Source organism: Camelina sativa, chromosome 9 (assembly GCF_000633955.1).
Source record: "Camelina sativa cultivar DH55 chromosome 9, Cs, whole genome shotgun sequence".
In the NCBI taxonomy this organism is placed as follows: Eukaryota; Viridiplantae; Streptophyta; class Magnoliopsida; order Brassicales; family Brassicaceae; genus Camelina; species Camelina sativa.
In genome coordinates this window covers 4,323,100-4,349,458 of record NC_025693.1, presented here as the reverse complement: position 1 = coordinate 4,349,458, position 26,359 = coordinate 4,323,100, and the positions used below count along the sequence as shown (strand labels likewise).

The 26,359-nt window shown below is 33.8% G+C and overlaps 4 protein-coding genes and 1 pseudogene across 6 annotated transcripts in view; 4 read left to right on the top strand and 1 right to left on the bottom strand.

The window, feature by feature from the left end:
• The window catches only part of LOC104710446, a 2,638-nt gene extending 1,769 nt beyond the window's left edge, over positions 1-869 (top strand). The window contains exons 3-5 of one of the 2 annotated variants that reach the window (XM_019230412.1): positions 8-84; positions 194-399; positions 476-869. In XM_019230412.1, the coding sequence (XP_019085957.1) occupies positions 8-84; positions 194-399; positions 476-686 (494 nt within the window). In that variant the 3' untranslated portion in view covers positions 687-869. The remainder of the gene's footprint in view (positions 1-7; positions 85-193; positions 400-475) is intronic. The other variant, XM_010427056.2, reaches the window with a different exon arrangement.
• LOC104710445 (protein DETOXIFICATION 29) lies at positions 1,692-5,597 on the bottom strand. Its single transcript, XM_010427054.2, has 8 exons — positions 5,208-5,597; positions 4,259-4,800; positions 4,070-4,156; positions 3,290-3,346; positions 2,956-3,194; positions 2,252-2,370; positions 2,061-2,147; positions 1,692-1,941 (listed from the first exon to the last, which is right to left on the bottom strand). Exons 1-8 carry the CDS (start codon positions 5,505-5,507, stop codon positions 1,870-1,872), a joined length of 1,503 nt encoding a protein of 500 aa, XP_010425356.1. The 5' UTR covers positions 5,508-5,597; the 3' UTR covers positions 1,692-1,869.
• Positions 12,120-16,251, top strand: LOC104710444. Of its 2 annotated transcripts, XM_019230420.1 has the most exons (4): positions 12,120-14,829; positions 15,088-15,156; positions 15,762-16,003; positions 16,162-16,251. In XM_019230420.1, the coding sequence occupies exon 1, from the start codon at positions 12,262-12,264 to the stop codon at positions 14,107-14,109; it is 1,848 nt and encodes a 615-aa protein (XP_019085965.1). In that variant the 5' UTR covers positions 12,120-12,261; the 3' UTR covers positions 14,110-14,829; positions 15,088-15,156; positions 15,762-16,003; positions 16,162-16,251. The 2 variants fall into 2 exon arrangements, with proteins under 2 accessions (XP_019085965.1, XP_010425355.1); XM_010427053.2 differs by having other exon boundaries at positions 15,762-16,217.
• Positions 21,643-22,361, top strand: LOC104710443 (annotated as a pseudogene).
• Positions 24,067-25,130, top strand: LOC104710442 (MLP-like protein 328). The gene is made up of 2 exons (XM_010427051.2): positions 24,067-24,373; positions 24,682-25,130. Exons 1-2 carry the CDS (start codon positions 24,187-24,189, stop codon positions 24,948-24,950), a joined length of 456 nt encoding a protein of 151 aa, XP_010425353.1. The 5' UTR covers positions 24,067-24,186; the 3' UTR covers positions 24,951-25,130.

Genomic DNA, 26,359 nt, shown 5'->3' with positions numbered 1-26,359 from the left:
GGTAAAGGCATGTATGGACGAGCAATCGAGTTTCTTGAAGGAGCTCTTACGATTATCCCAAGGCCAACACTCTTTGGTGGTGAGGTTGGTTTAAAACAACACCAGTTTTAGGTACTTGTTGTTTTTTTGGTTTTTGGAATTTGGTGTGATTGCTAATGTTCTCTGGTTGTGGGGGATTGATTGATTTGGCCAGATTCAAATTTGGTTAGCTATGGCATATGAAGCTAATAATCGCCACGCTGATTGCATTGATCTTTATCAGCAATTAGAGAAGAAACACCCTAGTCCTGGTATCCGTCGTCAAGCTTCTGAGCTTCGGTATATCTTGCAAGCTCCTAAGCTTAAGATATCTCAGGAGGAAATGGTTACTATTCCCATGATCGGTTCAAGTTATGACAGGTAAAAGCAATTGACTTCTCATGGATGATGAATGTATTGACATCACTTGAAATGGTCATTGTGTTTGTGTGCACAGCTATGCAGTGACATGGACTGACAAGGACAGAGATAAGGAGCGGCGAATGAATGAATCGACTACGAATCAGCTCAACTCGAGTCAAGACGACTTTCTAGGGAAGCTCTTGGTTTGGCGACCGGTGGTTGGTATGGAGAAGAACCGAGTCTTTTGGCTTGCTTTGACACTGTGGTTTGGTTTGGTTGGAGCAGCACTCATCTTACAAAGATAAGTAGAAGACAGGAAGAAACGTTTTTCATCTCTCTTTCAATTATGGTTTGGTAATGTTTCTTCAACATGTCTTGAAATTATATTTTGATTTCATGTATTAATTTGTAAGCAGACGAAATCGTATTTCATTGTATATAAAGTATTTGACGGAAATATATAACGTTGTATACTTGATTATGTGTTATATATCTCTTCATAGTTACATTCATAAATCATAATCTTCTTACTACCTAAATTGGTTGTTTTAACATCTCGTTGAACATAATCATACTTGATAACAGGTAAATCTCAAACTACCAAAAACTGGGAAACTATCATGTTCGAGTGTGGATGAGCACCTCACACTATGAAAGACCACAAGTCACAGAACATGTAATATATAACAAGAGGAAGTAAAGTGATGGAAACAATCTTAAGCTAAGCTAAAAAATGTGGAAATGGCATTGTCCAGACACTGGTGTTGGTACGAGTATAAAAGTAAATCCAACAATAAATATTGTAAATGGCATTGGTGGCCACTGGCCTGGACAGACACTTGGTTGGTGCAAGTCTAAAATTAATACCAACAATAAATATGAAGAAACAATTAATTATCAAAGGACAATTCGTTTTATAAATTAAGAAGTCCTAATTATTAGATTTAACTTTAGTGTATCAACGTGTGGAGTGCACATTAGTAGACAGACTTATAAGTTATAACACAAATCCAATGAGCGGATAAGTTATATGCAATGCAATTTGAACCAAGTCTCCAAGGTGAACATGAGCCTTGTCTTAATATAGTCACTGATGAAACCAACAGAATCAATAGATATATTCTCTCATACTGGTTTGTTCAAAGGTAAACTACTGAGAATTAATTTCCAATTTGTATTTGTCGGCACATAACATTAATAACAAAAATAATACCTAAATGTGTAGGTAGGAAATATAGATGAACCTAATTCATGCTCAATAAATCGGAAGTGTCAATCTGATATGATTGTTGTACAGTTGTCCTTTTCAATTCATGAAACATAATCTAGCGCCTTATTATTAGACTTAATCTCTCTAACAAAGAGTTAATAGCCAAAACAAATACAGGACCCTACTGTTACCAAAATACAAAGGTGAAGAAAGAGTTTCTTTGATTTTAAAACTAAAATGTGATTTGAATAACTTGGCCGGCCTATGATCTCTTTTTTTTAGTTTATGAGTTGCTTTATTTCAGATGCTTCTCCTCCCCATTCTTTTATCCTGTCCTCAGCCATTGAAGCCTACATAATTATATAACACATATATTGGTTGCATGCATTAGAACTTTGAAGGCTCGAGTTTAGACATGCATATATCGATTGATATTTGATATTCTTTTTTTTTTTTTTTAATTACTTACCTCTGTGTCCCAATTCGTTTTGCAGATCATCCATGTTAAGACTATTGTCTGAACCACTGTTCCCGTCAACATCCCGCACCAAATTCCCTAACACATCAAAGATTTTTTGCATTATCGGTCTTGTTAGTTATGTTTTTTTAATAAATTCAAAGATTTGTATAATGATAAAAGATTTGAGTTTCATAAATTACCGTTACACCAAATTTAAACGAGTATCCTAATAATAGACCAAATGGGATTCCAAACAAGTAATAACAGGCGATGTTAACGTACGCCACCACAGCTTGCCATCCAGCTCCCACAGCCACACCTGATATTTCAGTTTATTACCATATAATGCCATCAAATTTATAAAAGAAGCTTCTTACATAACCAAAGTCTTATCGAGTTTCTGTAACATTTTTCCTATCTAGCTAAACAGTATCAAATCAAACCTACAGACTCATTCAAATAGAAGTAGGTATAAAACGGAAACTAATCAAACCTAACGCGATCCAAATTCTATTTTAAACGTTAGAGCATGTCCATTAGTTTAGAAACTCTTGTGAATATCTAAACATTAAAATAATGATATCTTAGTTTTAATTTTAATTTCAAACCAAAAATTAAACTAATAAGTAAATGACAAATGTTAAATGGGTTTCTAGTTTAGTTACCAAAGGTTCTTAAACAAAAACTTCTTCTCACTTCTCTCTCATTATTTTTAATTTTCTTCATTAGTTTATTTGATTTAGAGATTTCAATTGAGATGCAATAATGGTAACAATATAAAAGAAATCAAGGTTTTTTTTAAGCCAAAGGACCAACTATGATCTAATTAAGATAAAAACTGAGATTGTTTCAAATCGTATATGGAACAAGATTTGATGTTTTGTGTTAAATAAATTGAGATTACCTGATAAGACAGGTTGGACGTTGTTGATGACAATGGAAAGTGCAAGTATTGGCGTGAGTTCTTTAACAAGAATGATGACTTGTTCGTCTTTCACAAAAAGAGATGGATATTGGTCTCTAAAGATGAGTAGAACCATTGATACAATGAATCCTATCAGCGTCGATGTTATCACTGCTACCAGTAGTGAGAACTTCGCGGTTCTTGGATGGTTAGCTCCTAATTCATTAGACACTCTCACACTACACCATTTCGAGATTAATTGTTTTTAGTATATATATATACCAAAGAGAGAGGTTTAGACAAAAGGGGTGGTTCGACTTTTGCACGTGTTTACCTTACGGCGGTGTTCATCCCAATGGCAATCATTGCCGTCCATCCCAATATATTCATGCTTCATTTTCCATATCGTTACCCAAAAAAAAAAAAGGTTTAGACGTATAGTGGTGGACCAAAATACAGTAATTATGTTTTCAGAGTACATAATATAAAGATTTAACAATAAATAATTAGTACTATAATTTGTTTTTGACAGCAATAACAATTACTATACATGTGTTGAATTAAAGTATAGTGGGGTCAGACTAAGGAAAAATTATCAACTACTATAATTCTTTTAATTTTATTATATATAACTTTTATATTGATTGAACCAGCTGGTCAAATATGTACACTACTACACTCTCATGAAAAAATAATGTTGAGCAAAAACATAGTAAATACACATTTGACAGTCGATTTTAGCTTTATATTGGTCTTTTTGGGTGTAATTTATACAACTAACTATATGACTAAAAACAAATTGTTGCAGAAAAAAAGAAAAAAAAAAAGAAAAAAAAAAAAAGAAGAAGAAGAATAATATTAATGCAGCAAATTATTTAACGTAGCTAGGGTTTTCACTGCCCAAGACCACCCACCAACGAATAATCTAGTCGACGACAATAACGATTAAGTCTACTACGCACGACGGATCACAGTGCTAATTCCTAGAGATTCTTGATGATAACATTTAAAAATAAAGAAACTGAACAAATCAGACAAGGAATCTTAAACCTTAAATTACTTTTAAAAATAAAAAACGTACTTGTAAAAATACCAAAAACATAAATAAATTTACCAGATGGAGAGGGCGGCTACGGAGACTTCAGCATCCTTCAAATATCCAGCAAATAATATGATTGCCATAAAGTACCATACCTCCAAACTTCAAAGTAAAAACCTCTATCAAATTAACAATATAAATAATATAACCAGAAAAGAAAAAAAAAGAAAAAAAGCATCAAGTAGGGTTTGGTTATAGACTCACCAGAGCATAACAGCAGAAGCCAAAGACAATCTAACGAAACTCCACAAATTATGAAAAGCCTCCCACGATAAACCAGACCAAGCTTCACCACACGTACCACTAAAAATGTACACGAGCTGAGCCGTGACAATTAACCACCACGAGAGGTTAAGCACGACGGCTAGACCCGGCATACCCCACTGGAGTCTCTCAATGACAAACCACGTGAGGGGCACGTGTACAACAAGTGCAACAGCCGAGATCGCGGCCATGACCATGATCTTGCTTTGCGATTGCAAGAACTTAGCAGTTGGGAAGTTAACGGCGTAAGCAAAGATTTGAGGGATCATGTAGATGGAAAATATCCCGGCGGCGCTAGAGATCGCGGCCGTTTGGCCGATGAACGCGAGGATTGGGGCCGCGAAAATGTAAAGGAGAGTGAGGATAAGAGCGGTCACGTTTAGGATTACCCATGATCGTTGTAAGTAAACGCCAAGCATTGACAATTTCCCCGCTCCAAACGCTTGTCCACATAGCGTTTCTAACGCACTTCCCATTCCAAGCTAGTTATATGTTTCACGCACACATTACAATTCAGAACAAAAGTTACAAAACAGAGGAAAATTCTTTCAAAATATAAATATAAAAGTATAAAAAAAGATTTAAAACTATATTTTAACTGAAGAGAAATGGTCTTTTTAATATAAAAAAATACTTTGACAACAAACCAAATAGTCACGGATTCATTTGTCTTTGTATTTTATATCCTAGACCAAAATTTAAATGATAATATTTTTCGTATAAAAATGTAAAATACGAATATAGCCCAATTCTTGGATCTTGTGAATATTTAAGTATTTTAAAATTGAGTGAAACAAAACATAATCTTGAATAAGAAAAAAGGAAAAAAATCTTGAAATGATAAATACAAACTACACATGTTAAACGACGAGCTAAGAATGTAACTTACCATGATCCCGAATGAGAAGCCGGCGATGACTGAGTTTTCGACGGAGACGGCGGCAAGAGAGATGGTGTTGATGTGACCGGCGAAAACCTGAGTAACAGCGCCGAGAGAATATTGGTTCATCGACGTGAAAATGGCGGGGCCGGCTAAGTACCATAGCTTCTTGGTCTCCACGTTAAACTCCCTAACGAAGCCACCAACGGTGGTGATCGGAGGTATATCATCGGCCGGTGAGAAAGGAAGATCAGGACGTTCTTCCGCCGTAGAGAGAAGTGTCTCCGTGAGATTTTTGTCTTTTACCATCTTGAGAGAGAGAGAGAAAGAAAGATGTGGAGAGATTAAAGGAGGTCAAAGACTATATAAAGACCAACGAGTGAGGATCTTTGGGTTTAATCATTCATGAATTATATAGAAATAAATAGTTGATATGTTTTGACAAAAAGATGCTTTAAGAAAAATCAGACTTGTATAGCAATCAAGTAATAAACAAATAAAAAAAACTAATACATAGCAACTAGCATTTAATAAAAAAATTGCTACATGTTGGAAAAATATCGCTGTGTTAATCAAATTATAGTGACATTTTGGTTGAATTACATCCACATGTGTTTTGTTTTGGTCATATTATTTAATGATACTTATGTGTCAGTATTTTTTTTTTTTTTATTAAAACTTGAGTCAAGTAAAACTACTAGTCTATATATATATATATATATATATATATTTAATCATTTTTTCTTATATTTATATTTATGTTAAAATTTTAACCATCTTGAATAAGAAATCGTGATGCTGTTTTTATAGTATGTAGTATAGCAAGAAAATAAATTTGTTGTTTTGAAGACATAAGTCATAGACAAATCTTGTTAATTATATGAATTGACATATGGTTATCGATTAATTAGTAAACTTTGTCGGGAGAGTATGCATGTTAATCCTACTATATTAATTGAGAAGTACAAATATAAAACTAACCTTAAAATGTGTAAAATATTACATTCAATTGCCATTAGAAAAAAATAATTAAGTTTAATTAACTAATTTAAATAAATATAATTAATTAAAAATAAAAAACACTTACGAATCAAATATTAAAAAATCTANATTTTTGTCTTTTACCATCTTGAGAGAGAGAGAGAGAAAGATGTGGAGAGATTAAAGGAGGTCAAAGACTATATAAAGACCAACGAGTGAGGATCTTTGGGTTTAATCATTCATGAATTATATAGAAAAGACTAGTTGATGTGTTTTGACAAAAAGATGCTTTAAGAAAAATCAGAGTTGTATAGCAATCAAGTAATAAAAAAAACTAATATAGCAACTAGCATTTAATAAAAAAATTGCTACATGTTGGAAAAATATCGCTGTGTTAATCAAATTATAGTGACATTTTGGTTGAATTACGTCCACATGTGTTTTGTTTTGGTCATATTATTTAATGATACTTATGTGTCAGTATTTTTTTTTTTTTTATTAAAACTTGAGTCAAGTAAAACTACTAGTCTATATATATATATATATATATATATATTTAATCATTTTTTCTTATATTTATATTTATGTTAAAATTTTAACCATCTTGAATAAGAAATCGTGATGCTGTTTTTATAGTATGTAGTATAGCAAGAAAATAAATTTGTTGTTTTGAAGACATAAGTCATAGACAAATCTTGTTAATTATATGAATTGACATATGGTTATCGATTAATTAGTAAACTTTGTCGGGAGAGTATGCATGTTAATCCTACTATATTAATTGAGAAGTACAAATATAAAACTAACCTTAAAATGTGTAAAATATTACATTCAATTGCCATTAGAAAAAAATAATTAAGTTTAATTAACTAATTTAAATAAATATAATTAATTAAAAATAAAAAACACTTACGAATCAAATATTAAAAAATCTAAAAAATAATTTTCTCTCTCTAATAAATTATGGACGAAATTACTAATTAATTTTAAAAAAAATATATAAACCAATCAGAATTTTAAAAACTAAGAATTTATATCCAAGTATACAATACAATTATTTTTAATAACTAAATTCGAAGATTTTGTTAAGTTTTCAAATTATGATTCTCCTATCATCTTTATTTTATTTTATTTACAAAATATTAAAATAAAATACTATAATATTTAAGCTAATGTTGAGAAGTACAAATATAAAATTTAATATAAGCTAATATGTTTTGAATACTATAATATTTAAGCTAATATTTCATATTTGTACTCCTAGCTTATATATATTTGTACTATAATATTTTTCATAAGTAAATATTATAATATTAAAATAAAATACTATAATATTCTAAAATAATTAGTATTCAAAAAGACTATTAGATTTACATAAAAATTTTAAATAAATATTATCTCAAACAAAATAACTTAAAAAAACAATAATTTTAATTATTATATTATAATTTTTAAAAAAAATGTTGACCGTGCTTTAAGCACGGGATATATCCTAGTTAATAAATTAATTTTAGAGACTTAAAAACCCTACATGAGTTAAAAAAAAAAGTCAATCATTGGCCTTTTTCCTTTTAACCAACTACAAATTATGTTTCGTCTTTCTCAAAAGCTATAATATATCCATCAAATAATTTTTTTTCCCTTTTCCTCTTTACAGTTTTTTTTTGGGTATCAATGTGAAACATTTATACCATTTTCAAAGTTTGTGACAGAAGTTACAGAGAAAACAAGTAGCAGAAAAAAAAAAAAAATCTACAGAACAAACAGACAATAACAACACAACAATAGAGGAAAACGAAAATCCAAAACGGAACCAGAAGAAGAAACACCAATTCCGAGCTACCAAACTCAAAAATTTGCGTGATTTCCATAATTCCTAAGAGCATGTTTATTCCACATCCTTTAAAATTGGTATCTCAGATTTATTTTATTAATATTTTAATACAATAAAATTATTTAATTTAATTAGTTATTTTCTTTTTAAAGTTGAACCAATCACATTGTGACACATAAGTGGGAGAAGATCAGATGGGTGTCTCCGAGGGTCTGCTGCTAGACTCGGTATCTCTCTTCTTCCTCAACTTTTTCATTTTTTTTGAATTTTTTATTTAAAGACATACCCACAGTATGTGGGATAAACATGCTCTAAGAGTTGGAGTCCATCATAGTTGCCACAAGCTATGATGACCCTCAATTTCTAAAAATTGTCTAAATCTAGTGGTTCACCTTATGAAGTTGCAAAATTGCTTTCATAGTTTTTTTTATTCATTCTTTTTTTTTCAAATTTCAACAGAGTGGCCGAAATATTTTTCCCCCGCTTGTTGTAGCCCTTCAAATATTTGCACCGGCTCTGATGATGCAGAGTACTTACATTTCTTCCATGAAGAAAACACCCATAAATGATTAGTTCTCAATATTTCCAAAAGTTGATTAAGAATATGGGCTGAACTAAAATCCCCACTACGAGCAAACCTAAACCCAAGATTTTTTTTATCTTAAGGCTTAAGTAGGGTTCAAGAAGTTGACAAATCTAGTTATGGTAAAAACAAGTATATATGTTTCTTTTAAACATGAGTTAGATGAAAGGCAATCATACGCCTTTTCCTTTTAACCAACTCCAAAGAAGAAAAATCTATGTTTTATCTTTCTCCAAAGTAGGCCTGGGCATTCGGATACCTATTCAGGTTCGGTTCGGTTATTTTGGATTTTCGGGTTTTCGGGTTTAGAAGTATAGGATCCGTTCGGGTATTTCTAGACTTTCGGATTTGGATCGGGTTCGGTTCGGGTATATTATAGCTTTTGACTCAAACGGGTCCTATACCTCTAAACCCAAAAACCCGAAAATCCGAAATACCCGATCCAAACCCGAACGGGTACCCGAATTCCCAGACCTAGAAAAAAGGATATTCTCTTTCAGACTTGTTTATCTAATCCACAAATCAGTTAAGATGATGAAATTGGAACTTCTCCATGCCTTCTACTAACTAGGTTTTGAACCCACGCTACGCGTGGGTTTATTTGATATATTTTTGTAAAAATTATATATGATTGATAAAGTTATGAAATATTAGCTTATATAAACATTTTAATTAAAATTGATTGGTAAAAATTTTACTTTTCAAAATATAAAAGTCACTTGTGTTAAAAATTCAAATCTGATCAAAAGAATCATTAAATTAATTGGACGTCCAGGCGAGGCAGATCGAACTGGTGATCTAGCATATCCTAAACCGTTTCTTTGACCATCAGACAAACAAAATATTTTTATAATCATGAATTAATCTTGTTTTCTTATATTTAATTGACCACCACCATCTATGACTTCGTGATTTAATTTTCATTGTTTTCTTACTCTTCATATTCTTTCTCATCATTTTTATTGTCAAATTTTTATGATAAATATCATCGTTACTTTTACCGTCTGGTTCTTCATTATACTCATCTTCTTCCTCTTCCTCATCAGCTTCATCATATTCTTCCGCTAAATAATCATTTAAAACCTTTTTTTAGACTGCCACACAACATGTTTACCCATCAAACTCTAATACCAAAATCATTGCCTCTTATCTTGTAAAATTTGTGCAATTTTACAGACCAGCTTAGTCACTACATGCACCCAATAATTGATACTTTCACATGTATACTTACTCGGTTTGAGATCCAGACGTATTGAAACTTTTCAAACAAAAATCCTTAATATTACAAAATTGCAAATTACTTGTAGAAAAAGTAATATGAACACATGTATAGCTAATAAAACATTTGTGCTTGTCATCGATCATTCTTCTTTAAACCTCAAAAATTAACTCAAACAACATCAAATAAAGATTTAGCGATCTCAATCCTTCTTCCTTTGACCCAAAAGATAATTTTACATAAATAATATCAGTCATCTATAAAGTCATACATAAAAACATGTTTTAAATTTTTGAGAGTTAAATTTTAATAATACTTAAACTTCTTATAGAGTTTAAATATTTATAATATGTTAAACTTTCTATGGAGGTATTTATAATATTTTTAAACATCCTATAAACTTTTAATACTTCTAATATTTGAACTTTTTAAAAGTTTTAATAATTATAATATTTTAAACTTTAAAAAAAAAATAGATTTGGACGCATGATAAATTAAGCTTCGTGCTCATTCATAGTTGAAAGCATATTAGTCTTATTTATAATGGTTTTCAGCCGTTGTCTAAAATTTTCTAGCCGATGTGGGACGTTGTAAATACAGTTATTTATAAGTATTTTAAATTAGAAATTTAACATAATTTCAAAAATGTTAAATATTGAGTTGTCTTATCGAGATTGGTCGTTTTAAAAATATCTTAATATAGAAAATTCTGGAAATTTAAAAAATGTTAATTTTGTGAGATGTCGAATTTCGATTGGATGTTTTAAATCCTAAGTGGACAGCCTTAGAAGTTTCTACTTTTATTTTAAATACTATGTACAATATATGAAGATATAATGTCTTAAAATTTTTATGGAAGTTAAGTAATTGTAATGTTTTAAAACATTCTATGAAGTTTAAATAATTTTAATATTTGAACCTTTTAAAATTTTCAAGTTTCAATATATATAATATTTTAAAATTTTAAAATTAATAAATTATAATTTTTTAAAAACCTTTTAAATGTTAAGAAATTTTTAAAATTTTAAAATTATAATATTTGAAAACCTTTTAAAAGCTAAGACTTTTAGAAGTTTGAATATTAATAATATTTTAAACTTTTAAAAGGTTCGAAATATAATATTTGAACCTTTTAAGAAGTTTCAATATTTATAATATTTTGAAACTGTTTAAATTTAAAAATTATAAATTTAAAAACTTTTTAAAAGCTAAAAACTTTTAAAAGTTTCAATATTTATAATATTTAAACTTTTAAAAATTTTAAATATTTATAATATTTAAACTTTTAGAAATTTTAAATATTATAATATTTTTTTGAAACTTTTTGAAGTTTTAATTTGATCAGATAAAAAACTGGATCAAACCGAATAAAACTTTTAAACTTGGACGCGTGATAAATCAAGCTTTGCTGCTCATTTGTTGTTTAAGCATATTAATCTTATTTATAATGGTTATGAATCATTGTCTAAAAAATTTCTAGCCGATGTGGGATATTGTACATAGTTCTTTTATTTCCATAAATTTAAAATTTTTCTTTTTAAAAAAATTTTGGAAATTTTAAAAATGTTAATCAATGGCATGTCAAATCCTAATTGGTCGTTTAAAAAATATCTTAATATAGAAAATTCTGAAAATTTTAAAAATGTTAATTAGTGACATGTTGAATTCCGATTAGATGTTTTAAAGCTTAGGTAGACCGTCTTAGGAGTTTATAGTTTCTACTTTTTATTAGTCATTATAGCTTCCCTCCATAATGACTGAACCATGAGTATGGGCTGAACTATATGCCCACTAGCAGCAAAAACTAAACCCACGCAAAGTTTTGTTTTTTTGTTTCCTTTAAGGGTTAAGCCCACGAAGTATATTGAAAACTCCACCAGGCCTATTTGAAAATCTAGAATCAACCACTCACAAGCAGAACGCCACATGCAGCAACTTGATAACATCATAGCAATGATTATAAACCTAAACCTACACACTTTTTCCTAGATTTTTTTTTTTTTTTTTTGTGTATTACATAAGCAACATATAAACTTATCGCATAGAACAACAATATGCCCAATTCCTAAAAATGACACTACCAAGAATGTTTGTTAAATCTCGAACTAATGAATGACCCCTAAAATTAACTTCAATAACGCTTCTTAATTCTATATATTGTATTTAGTCTTTCCCCACACACATTAAATTATTTATTACTTAAAAAGGAAACAACACACGTAAGCCGTGCACTTCACGCGCCGTCAAAATCAGAAAGAAACCGTAGAAAAAAAAAGCAAAGAAAAAAGAAAAAGAAAAAACGGACTTGACTAGTTGACTTGACTTAACAATGGCGAAGACGATGTTAAGAAGCCACACTAGCCACCACCACCAGCTTCAATTTTGAGAAAAAAAAACCCTAGTAATCGAGAGAGAGAGAGGAGCTGGGACGAAGAGCGACTCTTAAATGGAAGAAGAGAGTCGAATTGGAGACGAGCTCTCGAGTTTAATACTCACGGCGGAGCGACTCCGTGTAGCGGTGGATGAAGCTGAATCGTTCAAAACAGAGTGTGGTGAGGTAGGTAAACAAGTAGATCGTCTCGCTCAAATGCTTAGAACGCTCGCTCGATTCGTCTCCGGTTCTCCTCAACCGGTTTACGACCGGCCGATTCGTAGAGTCATCGTCGATGTTAAGAAGAATCTAGAGCGAGGTTTAGCTCTCGTTCGCAAGTGTAGGAGACATAATCTGATCCGGCGGGTTTGTACTATCATCAACGCTGGCGATTTTCGCAAAGTGGTTAACCTTTTAGAATCTTCCAACGGCGATGTGAAATGGATTCTGAGTGTGTTCGATTCCGACGGTGACGGAAGTTTCGGTGGTGGTGGGATTGTGATTTCGCTTCCTCCGATCGCTACGAATGATCCGATTTTGCCTTGGGTTTGGTCTTTGGTTGCGTCGGTACAGATGGGGAAACTGGTGGATAAGATTGACGCGGCGAATCAGCTCGGTTCTCTTGCCGGAGATAATGATCGGAATAAGAAGATTATTGTTGACGAAGGCGGTGTTGCTCCGTTGCTTAGGCTTTTAAAGGAGAGTTCATCGGCGGAGGGGCAAATCGCGGCGGCTACGGCGTTAGGGTTATTGGCTTGTGATGAGGATAAGGTTAGGTCTATTGTTAATGAACTCGGTGTTCCTATTCTTGTTCAGGTTCTTGGTGATTCTTCTGTTAGAGTTCAGATTAAGGTAGCTACATTGGTTGCAAGAATGGCTGAGCATGATCCTATTGCTCAAGATGAGTTCGCTAGGCAGAGTGTGATTAAGCCTCTAGTTACGTTGCTTTCTTTGGATGTGTTTGTTGATGATCTTCATTTGAGTAAGCATAGTAGTATTCACTCTCTTGTTCAGATGAACAAAGATATTGAGAGAGATCCTTCTTTGAAAGTTTATAAGCCGTTTAAGAGTTCTAAGTCGAGTGTGTATCGTGACATTGGTGGTAGTGGGAGTAGAACAGGGAATTTTAAGAAAGATAGGGATAATGAGAATCCTGAGGTGAAACTTGAGCTTAAGGTTAGTTGTGCGGAAGCTCTGTGGATGCTTGCTAGAGGGAATGTAGCGAATAGTAGGAGGATTACGGAAACGAAAGGGTTGCTTTCTTTGGCCAAGATTGTGGAAAAAGAAGTTGGTGAATTGCAGTACAATTGTTTGATGACTCTTATGGAGATAACAGCTGCTGCAGAGTCGAACGCTGACCTTAGACGAGCAGCTTTCAAGACTAATTCCCCGGCTGCTAAAGCTGTTATTGACCAGATGTTATGGCTAATCAAAGATGTTGATAGCCCGATCCTGAAAATCCCAGCGATTCAATCTATCGGGTCATTGGCGCGGACATTCCCTGCGAGAGAAACTAGAATGATCGAGCCATTGGTCGAGAAACTCGGTAGTAGCAATCAAGAAGTGGCGATAACAGCTGTAATTTCGTTGCAGAAATTTGTCTGTCCCGAGAACTTCCTCTGCTCACAGCACTCTAAGAACATCATCGAATATGGGGCGATCCCGTTACTTATGAAACTGATAAGGAACTTCGAGCAGCAAATGCAGCTACAGTGTCTAGCCCTGCTTTGTTACCTTTCGATAAATGCTAGTAACCATGGACAACTGGAACAAGCAAAGGTTTTGACGGTGCTTGAAGGTGCAGAACGGTTGGCGGGTTTGCAGAACATGGAGTTGAGAGAACTTGTATCGAAAGCGATATATCAGTTGAGTCTATACAATGCAGGAAGCCATAGTCAAATGCTATCGTATGGTGGTCCTTAAAAGCGAAGAAGATACAGTTTACAGTTTGTTGGATTCATGGTACAGACAGAATCTTCATTGTTAGATTTTTACAGAGAAAGAACAAAAGCAGAATCTCTCATTTTGTGATCGTTGATTGATCAAAATCCCTCATTGTAAATGAAACGAAACAAAGATAATTAGATGGAAGGGTAATAAAACTTGCTTTGCTCTGTCTGATTTGCTTGGAAACCATAGGATTTTAGGAAAAAAAAGAAAAGAAATTTGCTTTGCTCGAGTTGTGTCTTAGGGCAAATCCATCAAAGGATGTAAGCAGCATCTTAAGAGTTTCTAAAGTATTACATGTGATTAAATTTAATTGTTTTTGTATAATTTAGTTTAGAATCGTTTTTTAGCTAAGATGTTTTTGGTATGTTTAGAAACTTGGCTGTGTCAGTTTCTGATTGAGTGGGAGAAAAATAAAATTTTTCTTTTATTTTTTTTGTTAATTATATGTCTCTCTCTTCTCTCTCGTCTCTCTCGTCTCTCTCCTTTAATCGACAGAAGAAGAAGAAGACATGAACCGACAAGGCGGTGGTGGGATTGAAGAAGAAGAAGAAATTAACTGACAAGGCGGTGGTGGACAACGGCTGAGATCAGCTAGACCCACCACAATTCACGATTGTGCTCTCGCGGCGATCTTATTGCTTGCAGCGGCTCCTTAAAGACAACCCTTCTCTTCTCAATGAATGCAATCCCGTCGTATGTCCCCCTCCCCACTTTCTTTTCTTCTGTGTTGTTTTGCTGAATTCCAAATCTGTTACTAAAAAACTCCTATTTTGATATGTGTTTGGTTCGGTACCGGATCGATTTAGACTAGTGAATGAATTTGAAGTTTTGGTGGTGAATTTGCATTTGAATCTGGCGAAATCATATGCCCATGAATCAAAAATCTTGTTTTCTTATGTATAATTTGTTTTCTTGCGATCTCCACTGACTTATAAAAAATTGCCAATTCAGCTTGCTGGTGGCAATGCTGCTCTTGCTCTTGCGGTGACTGTGACATCCAACTTATTAGGAATTTTAAGTGTAAGTCACCTTCTTTCATATTAGTGCTTCCCCTTTGAAACTCGAGTTGATCATGCAGTTTTTAGTCAGATTGTTTCCTGGTCTATATTTCAGATTTCTGATAAGCAAATTCTTTCACAAATAGTATATCTGTATATGACCTTGTATTATGAGTAGGGTTCAAAATCTTTACTTGGGAAACTCTGTATCTATGAGTAGGATTCAAAGTCTTTATAAAAAATGGAATAAGTATTGCAATTATGAAAGCTTTATGGCTATATGGTACAACTGTGAAAGCTTTATGTTCAATGGCTGTTGTTGGAAATAGCTATAGGAATGTTTTATTGGAAATTTTAATAGCATCTTTTGTGTCACTCATATGGAAAAGAAGAAAGCTTTCGTTGTTTTGGTCTGGTTTATGTGAGGTCTAAACTCTTTATTCTTTTTCTGCTTATAAAGTATATGACTAATCTCTCATTACGAACATCTCTGATATAATTGGCTACATTCACTAATGTTTCTATGAATATTCGACAAACAGGCTGTTCCACACGTCTCTGACATACCATTGTTTCTATAATCTCTCATTAAGAACATCTCTGACATACCATTGTTTCTATAAACAGGCAAATATTATCTGAACCTTTTGAATCTGTAATGTGGCAACGCAGCTAGCAGCGGTGGCAGCATTGTGTGTGCAATACGAATCTGAGTTTAGACCAAATATGAGTATAGTTGTAAAAGCTCTGCAGCCACTTCTCAAACCTCCAGCGCCAGTCCCAGTACCTGAATCATGAGTATATGCGCCTTTTAAATACCCCCCGGTGTCTTCTTCGTGTAACAGAGTTAGATTCTTTGTTCATACAAAGTAAGAATTTTACTCTGATTTGGGAAAGAACATAAAAGTATAATAAGATCATAACTTTGTTTTTTTTTTGAGGGGATGGAGTTATTAGTCAGCATTTTGGTTTGAAACAAGAGTGTATTCTTATGTTGCATTTTGCTTATGTGCTGTATTGGAAACAGGCTTTGCTTGATTGGCGTGGAGAACAAAAGATGTATTGCAATTTGTGTTCTTTCTTTTTTCCTTTCTAGATAAGTACAGCCATTTGAGTTTTGGTCCATTTACAGTCAACAGAAGGCCTATTAAAATAAATAGTTTGGCACAAATTATATGGGAAAAGTTTGGCACAAATCAATATTAAAATTAATCATTTCATAATCTATTTTTAATATGCTTTTATGTAATGTTTGTTTAAATTTTTATTGAATGCAATATTTTTAAGTTTTTTTAAAGTATACAAGTCTTATGAATTTAAACAAATTACCATAATAATTTACAATAAAAATATATATATATATATATATATATATTTTTAAGAACCTCAAATTTAACAACCTTCAATGGACCCATGAAATATCTAAGTTTCTTAAGAAGTTCTTAATTTCATTTTTTTCCAAAATTAAGAATAAGATATGTTTTAAGATACTTTGTTTAAATCCTTTGATGGCAATGCCCTTAGAAACTAAGACGTGGGATTTCATGCAAACTGCGTTTTTTGTGGATAAAAAGTGGAGACAAGAGATCAGGGGCGGATCCACATAGGTGGGAGGGAGTGCAACTGCACCAGATGAAATATAAAAAATATTTGATTTTATACTAACATTGTTGATATCTGTGGTCTAGTGGTAATGAATGCACCCCATATTTCAAGAGGTGAAAGGTTCAAATCCCCCAATAGCTAATTTTTGCTCTGTTTGCACCTGATCTAAACTTTGGCTGGATCCGCCACTGCAAGAGATCATCTATTTTTTTGTCTTGTACTTACTCTTCTCAGGTTTGGCTATCCCTAACTAGAAGCATTATTCCAAAACCGTTAGTTATACAGCAAAATGGAGCTAATTCACTTCTCTATTACTTGACGCCACTCAGCCAACAATACATTATACATACATTCACGTTATATATGGTATGTATAAATTCCAAGCAACGGTTCACAGTTTGTGAAGAGAGCGTAATGCAAAATGTTACGGAGAGACTCCCATTCTACATACCAAACATGGCAAGAAATTAATAACGTATACATACATTATACATGGCAAGAAATTACTTGACGCCACTCAGCCAACAATACATTATACATACATTCACGTTATATATGGTATGTATAAATTCCAAGCAACGGTTCACAGTTTGTGAAGAGAGCGTAATGCAAAATGTTACGGAGAGACTCCCATTCTACATACCAAACATGGCAAGAAATTAATAACGTATACATACATTATACATGGCAAGAAATTACTTGACGCCACTCAGCCAACAATACATTATACATACATTCACGTTATATATGGTATGTATAAATTCCAAGCAACGGTTCACAGTTTGTGAAGAGAGCGTAATGCAAAATGTTACGGAGAGACTCCCATTCTACATACCAAACATGGCAAGAAATTAATAACGTATACATACATTATACATGGCAAGAAATTACTTGACGCCACTCAGCCAACAATACATTATACATACATTCACGTTATATATGGTATGTATAAATTCCAAGCAACGGTTCACAGTTTGTGAAGAGAGCGTAATGCAAAATGTTACGGAGAGACTCCCATTCTACATACCAAACATGGCAAGAAATTAATAACGTATACATACATTATACATGGCAAGAAATTACTTGACGCCACTCAGCCAACAATACATTATACATACATTCACGTTATATATGGTATGTATAAATTCCAAGCAACGGTTCACAGTTTGTGAAGAGAGCGTAATGCAAAATGTTACGGAGAGACTCCCATTCTACATACCAAACATGGCAAGAAATTAATAACGTATACATACATTATACATGGCAAGAAATTACTTGACGCCACTCAGCCAACAATACATTATACATACATTCACGTTATATATGGTATGTATAAATTCCAAGCAACGGTTCACAGTTTGTGAAGAGAGCGTAATGCAAAATGTTACGGAGAGACTCCCATTCTACATACCAAACATGGCAAGAAATTAATAACGTATACATACATTATACATGGCAAGAAATTACTTGACGCCACTCAGCCAACAATACATTATACATACATTCACGTTATATATGGTATGTATAAATTCCAAGCAACGGTTCACAGTTTGTGAAGAGAGCGTAATGCAAAATGTTACGGAGAGACTCCCATTCTACATACCAAACATGGCAAGAAATTAATAACGTATACATACATTATACATGGCAAGAAATTACTTGACGCCACTCAGCCAACAATACATTATACATACATTCACGTTATATATGGTATGTATAAATTCCAAGCAACGGTTCACAGTTTGTGAAGAGAGCGTAATGCAAAATGTTACGGAGAGACTCCCATTCTACATACCAAACATGGCAAGAAATTAATAACGTATACATACATTATACATGGCAAGAAATTACTTGACGCCACTCAGCCAACAATACATTATACATACATTCACGTTATATATGGTATGTATAAATTCCAAGCAACGGTTCACAGTTTGTGAAGAGAGCGTAATGCAAAATGTTACGGAGAGACTCCCATTCTACATACCAAACATGGCAAGAAATTAATAACGTATACATACATTATACATGGCAAGAAATTACTTGACGCCACTCAGCCAACAATACATTATACATACATTCACGTTATATATGGTATGTATAAATTCCAAGCAACGGTTCACAGTTTGTGAAGAGAGCGTAATGCAAAATGTTACGGAGAGACTCCCATTCTACATACCAAACATGGCAAGAAATTAATAACGTATACATACATTATACATGGCAAGAAATTACTTGACGCCACTCAGCCAACAATACATTATACATACATTCACGTTATATATGGTATGTATAAATTCCAAGCAACGGTTCACAGTTTGTGAAGAGAGCGTAATGCAAAATGTTACGGAGAGACTCCCATTCTACATACCAAACATGGCAAGAAATTAATAACGTATACATACATTATACATGGCAAGAAATTACTTGACGCCACTCAGCCAACAATACATTATACATACATTCACGTTATATATGGTATGTATAAATTCCAAGCAACGGTTCACAGTTTGTGAAGAGAGCGTAATGCAAAATGTTACGGAGAGACTCCCATTCTACATACCAAACATGGCAAGAAATTAATAACGTATACATACATTATACATGGCAAGAAATTACTTGACGCCACTCAGCCAACAATACATTATACATACATTCACGTTATATATGGTATGTATAAATTCCAAGCAACGGTTCACAGTTTGTGAAGAGAGCGTAATGCAAAATGTTACGGAGAGACTCCCATTCTACATACCAAACATGGCAAGAAATTAATAACGTATACATACATTATACATGGCAAGAAATTACTTGACGCCACTCAGCCAACAATACATTATACATACATTCACGTTATATATGGTATGTATAAATTCCAAGCAACGGTTCACAGTTTGTGAAGAGAGCGTAATGCAAAATGTTACGGAGAGACTCCCATTCTACATACCAAACATGGCAAGAAATTAATAACGTATACATACATTATACATGGCAAGAAATTACTTGACGCCACTCAGCCAACAATACATTATACATACATTCACGTTATATATGGTATGTATAAATTCCAAGCAACGGTTCACAGTTTGTGAAGAGAGCGTAATGCAAAATGTTACGGAGAGACTCCCATTCTACATACCAAACATGGCAAGAAATTAATAACGTATACATACATTATACATGGCAAGAAATTACTTGACGCCACTCAGCCAACAATACATTATACATACATTCACGTTATATATGGTATGTATAAATTCCAAGCAACGGTTCACAGTTTGTGAAGAGAGCGTAATGCAAAATGTTACGGAGAGACTCCCATTCTACATACCAAACATGGCAAGAAATTAATAACGTATACATACATTATACATGGCAAGAAATTACTTGACGCCACTCAGCCAACAATACATTATACATACATTCACGTTATATATGGTATGTATAAATTCCAAGCAACGGTTCACAGTTTGTGAAGAGAGCGTAATGCAAAATGTTACGGAGAGACTCCCATTCTACATACCAAACATGGCAAGAAATTAATAACGTATACATACATTATACATGGCAAGAAATTACTTGACGCCACTCAGCCAACAATACATTATACATACATTCACGTTATATATGGTATGTATAAATTCCAAGCAACGGTTCACAGTTTGTGAAGAGAGCGTAATGCAAAATGTTACGGAGAGACTCCCATTCTACATACCAAACATGGCAAGAAATTAATAACGTATACATACATTATACATGGCAAGAAATTACTTGACGCCACTCAGCCAACAATACATTATACATACATTCACGTTATATATGGTATGTATAAATTCCAAGCAACGGTTCACAGTTTGTGAAGAGAGCGTAATGCAAAATGTTACGGAGAGACTCCCATTCTACATACCAAACATGGCAAGAAATTAATAACGTATACATACATTATACATGGCAAGAAATTACTTGACGCCACTCAGCCAACAATACATTATACATACATTCACGTTATATATGGTATGTATAAATTCCAAGCAACGGTTCACAGTTTGTGAAGAGAGCGTAATGCAAAATGTTACGGAGAGACTCCCATTCTACATACCAAACATGGCAAGAAATTAATAACGTATGGAACGGCTTCAGCTCCATTCAACACTCGGGCACGGTGAATGGAGAGGGGCAACGCTATTGGTTTACCCCTCATATCCGTTATATAGATTTATTACTCTTTTTCTAATTAACTAAGATTTCCTTTTGAGTCCAAAAACTTCAACTCTCAAGATTCATATTTGTTGTCGATTGTGTCCACAAACAATCTTTAGTGAATAACTTTTAACTTTTACATTCCATTAAAAAAAAGATTGTGTTTGGGCCTTGGGGCATGATTTATCTTCGAAAGAATAGAGGCCAACTCCCCACTTTAATAACGTAGACTACGTAGTCGGCCAGTCCGGGATTAGTTTACCAAATAAACAAAACTCACTTCTACTATACGATCCCTAATATTATGCAGCAATGTGACAACGACGTCATGATTTTGTGGAAGAGAAAGAGAGAAAGAGAGATGGGCACCTTTTTGGTACCAAATACGAGTCGAACACTCGGCCTCAAGCATTAAGGGCTAAACCCGTAACATAACCAATCTTTTTGGTACCAAATACGATTTGGTATGACCACCAATATTAACTTTCACTAAATGGTATAGGTTGGAAAATGAAGAAGAGAAGGCGTCTAGCACGCACTACCAAATGATTAAAAGAAACGTAGAAGCCATGTTTTTTACCGTAGGTTCTCTATATAAACCAAGATGCCCGACAACAAGTATTATCAACCAAAACAAAACACAGTACAAAATACAAGTGGGAGCCTTAAAACAAGAGAGGGGGAGAGAGAGAGAGAGAGAGATATGGCGACGTCGGGAACATATGTGACAGAGGTACCATTGAAAGGAACGGCGGAGAAACACTACAAGAGGTATAGGAACGAAAACCATCTCTTCCCTGACGCTATCAGCCACATCACCCAAGGTGTTACTGTTCACGATGGCGAATGGGACTCTCACGGAGGCATCAAGATTTGGAACTACACTTTGGGTATAACTTTTTTTGTTTTTTGGGGATTACTAAATAAAATGAATTTTCTAATCTTCTCATATGTGACGTGGGTTGATATCCGATCCCAACATCACCTATGTAAACCGTAAATTAATTTATAGAAATTGATATTGGACCGTAATAACATGCATGCATAAATATTCATCCATGTTCGTGAGAAATTTGACTAGTGGCATGTTGGAAATAAATTGCATCATTACAAATGAATATAACCCAAATTTAATTTAATTGATGATGTAAAGATTGAAAGCAAGAGGTATTCAAGGAGAGGAGAGAGATTGAGGATGAGAATAAGACACTGAAGGTTATTGGACTGGAAGGTCACGTAATGGAGCAGCTCAAGGTGTATGAATTCCACTTAGAATTTATACCCAAGTCTGAAAACGATTGCGTCTGCAAAATCACTTTGATATGGGAGAAGCGCAACGATCAATTCCCCGAACCAGGCAGCTACATGCAACTCCTCAAGAGCATGGTTGTTGACATGGAAGACCATGTCCTCAAAGCTTAATCAATCATCAATGCATCATCATCATAATCACCGTCATCCCTATTCGCTATATATTATGGTATTTTCAGTTATGTATGATAAATCGTGTTTCATTTCTAATGCATGGTACTGTTTGGTTTTTAATTGGGGTCTTGTGGAGTTAACGGCAGTTAGTCTCCATCACTTTCCCTTACGAAATTTTCCTGTTTATATGTATGTTAATTTATTTTTTATTTCTAACTTAAAAAAACACAGTATATATGTCTTTCGAAAGACTATTTTTAACGAGTCACTATTGTCATTCGACAAGGGTAATATGTAATAGACTAATGCTTATAACTTTAAATTTCGTCTAACAAGTTCAATCTTTAATTTATTAAAAATAGTCATTTGAAATTATACATAAGCCCGTGTGTTGCCGTCTAACAAGTTCAATCTTTAGAATGAATTATAAACAAAGAGATATGAAATAAAGAGGTATGAAACAAAATGTGTAGAAAATAATAGGTGCAAACATTGAAAAATGAGGATACGATAACGAAGAAACACAATTGTTGGAAGATTTTTTTTTTACAATTTTTGAGATCATTAATAAATCTAAACAGTTAGGTGAAATAATAATTAAAAAAATATCATCTGTTAGATTAAAAAGTTTAGCTTTTTCAATTTTCTTTGGGCAAAAAGCTGCATATAATGTACCTAAGAACTTTTTTTAGGGTTGAATATAATTTTACATTCATTAAGAAAAATTTAGACATGAAAATTGGTTTGCTATTATAAATAGAGTTTTCATATATAGTTAGGAATCTGATACGAGTAATCAATCTGATATATGACTGGTACAAAGCACTGAAAGCAGTATGGTTCTCTTTCTCCACTCGACGGTACTTATTCCTAACTTGGCTATATTCATGATCATTTAGTAACTGGAGACAGAGTTAGAAACTGAGACGTGGGAGTTCGAGTAAGCTGCATTTTTTGTGGAGAAAGAGTGGAGACAAGAGATCATCTTCAAACCCGTTAGTTATACAGCAAACTGGAGCTCAATCACTCCTCTATTACGTGACGCCACTCAGCCAACAATACATTCACGTTATAAGGTATGTATTCCAAGCTACGGTTCATAGTTTGTGGAGAGAGCGTAATGCAAAATGTCATAGAGAGACTCCCATTTTCATACCAAACTGGCTAGAACTATTGATACGAACGTATGGAACCGTTTCAGCTCCATTCAATACTCAGACACGTGTATGGAGAGGGGTAACGCTATTGGTGTAGCCCTCATATCCGTTATATAGATCTATATATTACTATGTTCCAAAAGAAAAAGAAAAAATTTTGTTTGGGGCATTTATCTTCTAAAGAATAAAGGGCCAACTACCCAATTTAATAACGTGGTCGGCCAGATTAGTTTACCAAATAAAGAAAGTTCACTTCTATGACCCCCGATATTATGCAGCAATGTGACAACGACGTCATGATTTTGTGGAGGAGAAAGAGAGAGAGAGAGAGAGGGGCACTTTTTTGGTACCAAATACGAGTCGAACACTTGGCCTCAAGCATTAAAGGCTAAACCGGTAACAAAACCAACTGGACAAGGTTCGACTTGGTATGACCCCCAAAATTAATGCTTCACTAAATGGTGTACGTCGACAAAATCAAGAAGATAAGGCTTCTACCTAGCATGCACTATCAAATGATTGATAGAAACGTAGAAACCATGTTTTTTACCATCAGGTTCTCTATATAAACCAAGGCGCGCGACAACAAGTGTTATTACATCAAGCAAAACAAAACAAAATACAAAGTACAAGTGGAAGCTTTAAAACAAGAGCGAGAGAGAAAAATGGCGACGTCGGGAACATACGTGACAGAGGTACCGTTGAAAGGAACGGCGGAGAAACACTACAAGAGGTATAGGAACGAGAATTATCTCTTCCCCGACGTTGTCGGCCACCTCATCCAAGGTGTTACTGTTCACGATGGCGAATGGGACTCTCACGGAGGCATCAAGATTTGGAACTTCACATTGGGTAATACCTGTTTTGTTTTGGGATTCCTTCTCAAACTAAGTGGAATTGCAATTAAATTATATAATATATCTTATCATATGTTCAGGGATTATTTTAAATCTTCTGATATTTATATATCCCAACATCTCTATACCGACTATTTAAACGGTACATTAATACACAGAAAATGATATGGGACCGTAATAACATGCATATATATTCATCCATGTGAGAAGTTTGACTTGTGGCATGTTGGAAATTTATTGCATCATCATTAAATATTAGTATGAGCCAAAGTTAATTTAACTCATGAAAACATATGTGTAAAGATGGAAAGCAAGAGGTATTCAAGGAGAAGAGAGAGATAGACGATGAGAATAAGACATTGAAGGTAATTGGACTGGAAGGTCACGTGATGGAGCAGTTCAAGGTGTATGAAATCGACTTCCAATTTATACCCAAGTCAGAAGATGATTGCGTCTGCAAAATCACTATGATATGGGAGAAGCACAACGATGAGTTCCCCGAACCAGGCGGCTACATGCGACTCCTCAAAAGCATGGTTGTTGACATGGAAGACCACGTGCTCAAAGCTTAATCAACAACATCATCATCATCATCATCATCACAATCACCATCATCCCAATATATTATGTTGTTTTCAATTATGTATGATAAATGGTGTTCATTTCTTAATATGGTACTGTTTGGTTTTCAATTCAACCATATAATATATTAGTGGGGTCTTGTGGAGTTAGGCATCACCATAATTCCTTTATATAAACAGATGTATATGTCAAATTCATTTCTAAAAAGAGAAATACCCTAAACCACCACAAAACTAAGTACATTGAAACATATTCTTGTAGTGAGAAGTGTTTATCCCCCTTCGTATCTTTGGACAATGCGGATAAGTACTCTGCTGACGTGGCTAGGGCGACAAAATAAGCGATTTAGGATTTCTCACGTACTCTTCATGTATGCTGCCGGCGGCGGCCGCTCCGGCCTCCACTGGGGCAGGTCTAGTGTCGGAAGGGGGGTGACAGTTTGGATCCGAGTTTGGGGAGTCAGGAGGTCTCCCCTGCGGTGGGGGAGGAGACAACAAGTCAAGAGAAAGGGGTTTTAGGGCCGAGGGTAGGGGCTGATAAACAATGGTTACGGGCGGCTAAAAAGCATATTTTCACGAAACAAAAGTTTGTGGTAGAAGAGGTTGATGGGCAAGGAAGGGTAGTGGTTCCGAAGGAGGTTTTGAGTGGGGCAAAACCTCTTTGAGAGGATTTTCTTATCGGTAAGTTCCTCAACGAAAAGGCTCCACATGTGGGGAAAATTCATATGATCGTGAATAAAATCTTGAGATTGGAGAATAAGACAACTATGATTGATGTTTTGAGGTAAATACCTCAACAGTTAAATTTCGTGTTCGTGACGAGGTCATGCGGAGGAGAGCATTGAATCGGAGCATGTGGAATGATATGCTCAAATTAAAACCCTAGAGCTACTCTCTCAAATTAAGAGATTATTGCAGTACTTAGGGGTCGAATTCCACAAGGACTTAAAACTACACAATAAATTATAGAGTTTTATAATTATGCTAAACAAATTATTTTTGAATTAAAATAAAAGAAATGCAAAATCTTAAAATAAAACTGTTGTAAATTCAGGGGATCAAAAAGTTAGGCCTAGAGAATTTCTCAGGTAATTATGAAATATTAAATCAGAAAATAAATAGGATTCAAGCAATTAAGAACAGATCTAGAACTCTAAACACTTTTGTAAATTAAATCAGTTCTCACTCTAAATAATATCTAAATTTAAAACCAGAAAATCCAAATCTCTTTGTAAAATTCTAGGTTAAAAATCAGCAATAAAATCAGGTTTAGATTGTTCACAAAATTATTAAATCAAATCTCTTTGCAAGAAATAATTTTGCTCATCAAAAGGTTTTATCAGGAAAATCAATTATATTCTCATATCAATTTATTTTCCTAAAGTATTAATTCTAGATGG

What these genes read in the sequence shown, in the direction of transcription:
- LOC104710445 (XM_010427054.2), bottom strand. Translation starts at nt 5,507, where the DNA reads ATGGTAAAAGACAAAAATCTCACGGAGACACTTCTCTCTACGGCGGAA. An exon ending in GCTTCTGCTGTTATGCTCTG is followed by an intron (nt 4,157 to 4,258) that starts GTGAGTCTATAA and finishes TTTACTTTGAAG; the next exon opens with TTTGGAGGTATGGTACTTTA. An exon ending in CGTTTAAATTTGGTGTAACG is followed by an intron (nt 2,148 to 2,251) that starts GTAATTTATGAA and finishes TTGATGTGTTAG; the next exon opens with GGAATTTGGTGCGGGATGTT.
- LOC104710444 (XM_019230420.1), top strand. Translation starts at nt 12,262, where the DNA reads ATGGAAGAAGAGAGTCGAATTGGAGACGAGCTCTCGAGTTTAATACTC.
- LOC104710442 (XM_010427051.2), top strand. Translation starts at nt 24,187, where the DNA reads ATGGCGACGTCGGGAACATACGTGACAGAGGTACCGTTGAAAGGAACG. An exon ending in GATTTGGAACTTCACATTGG is followed by an intron (nt 24,374 to 24,681) that starts GTAATACCTGTT and finishes ATATGTGTAAAG; the next exon opens with ATGGAAAGCAAGAGGTATTC.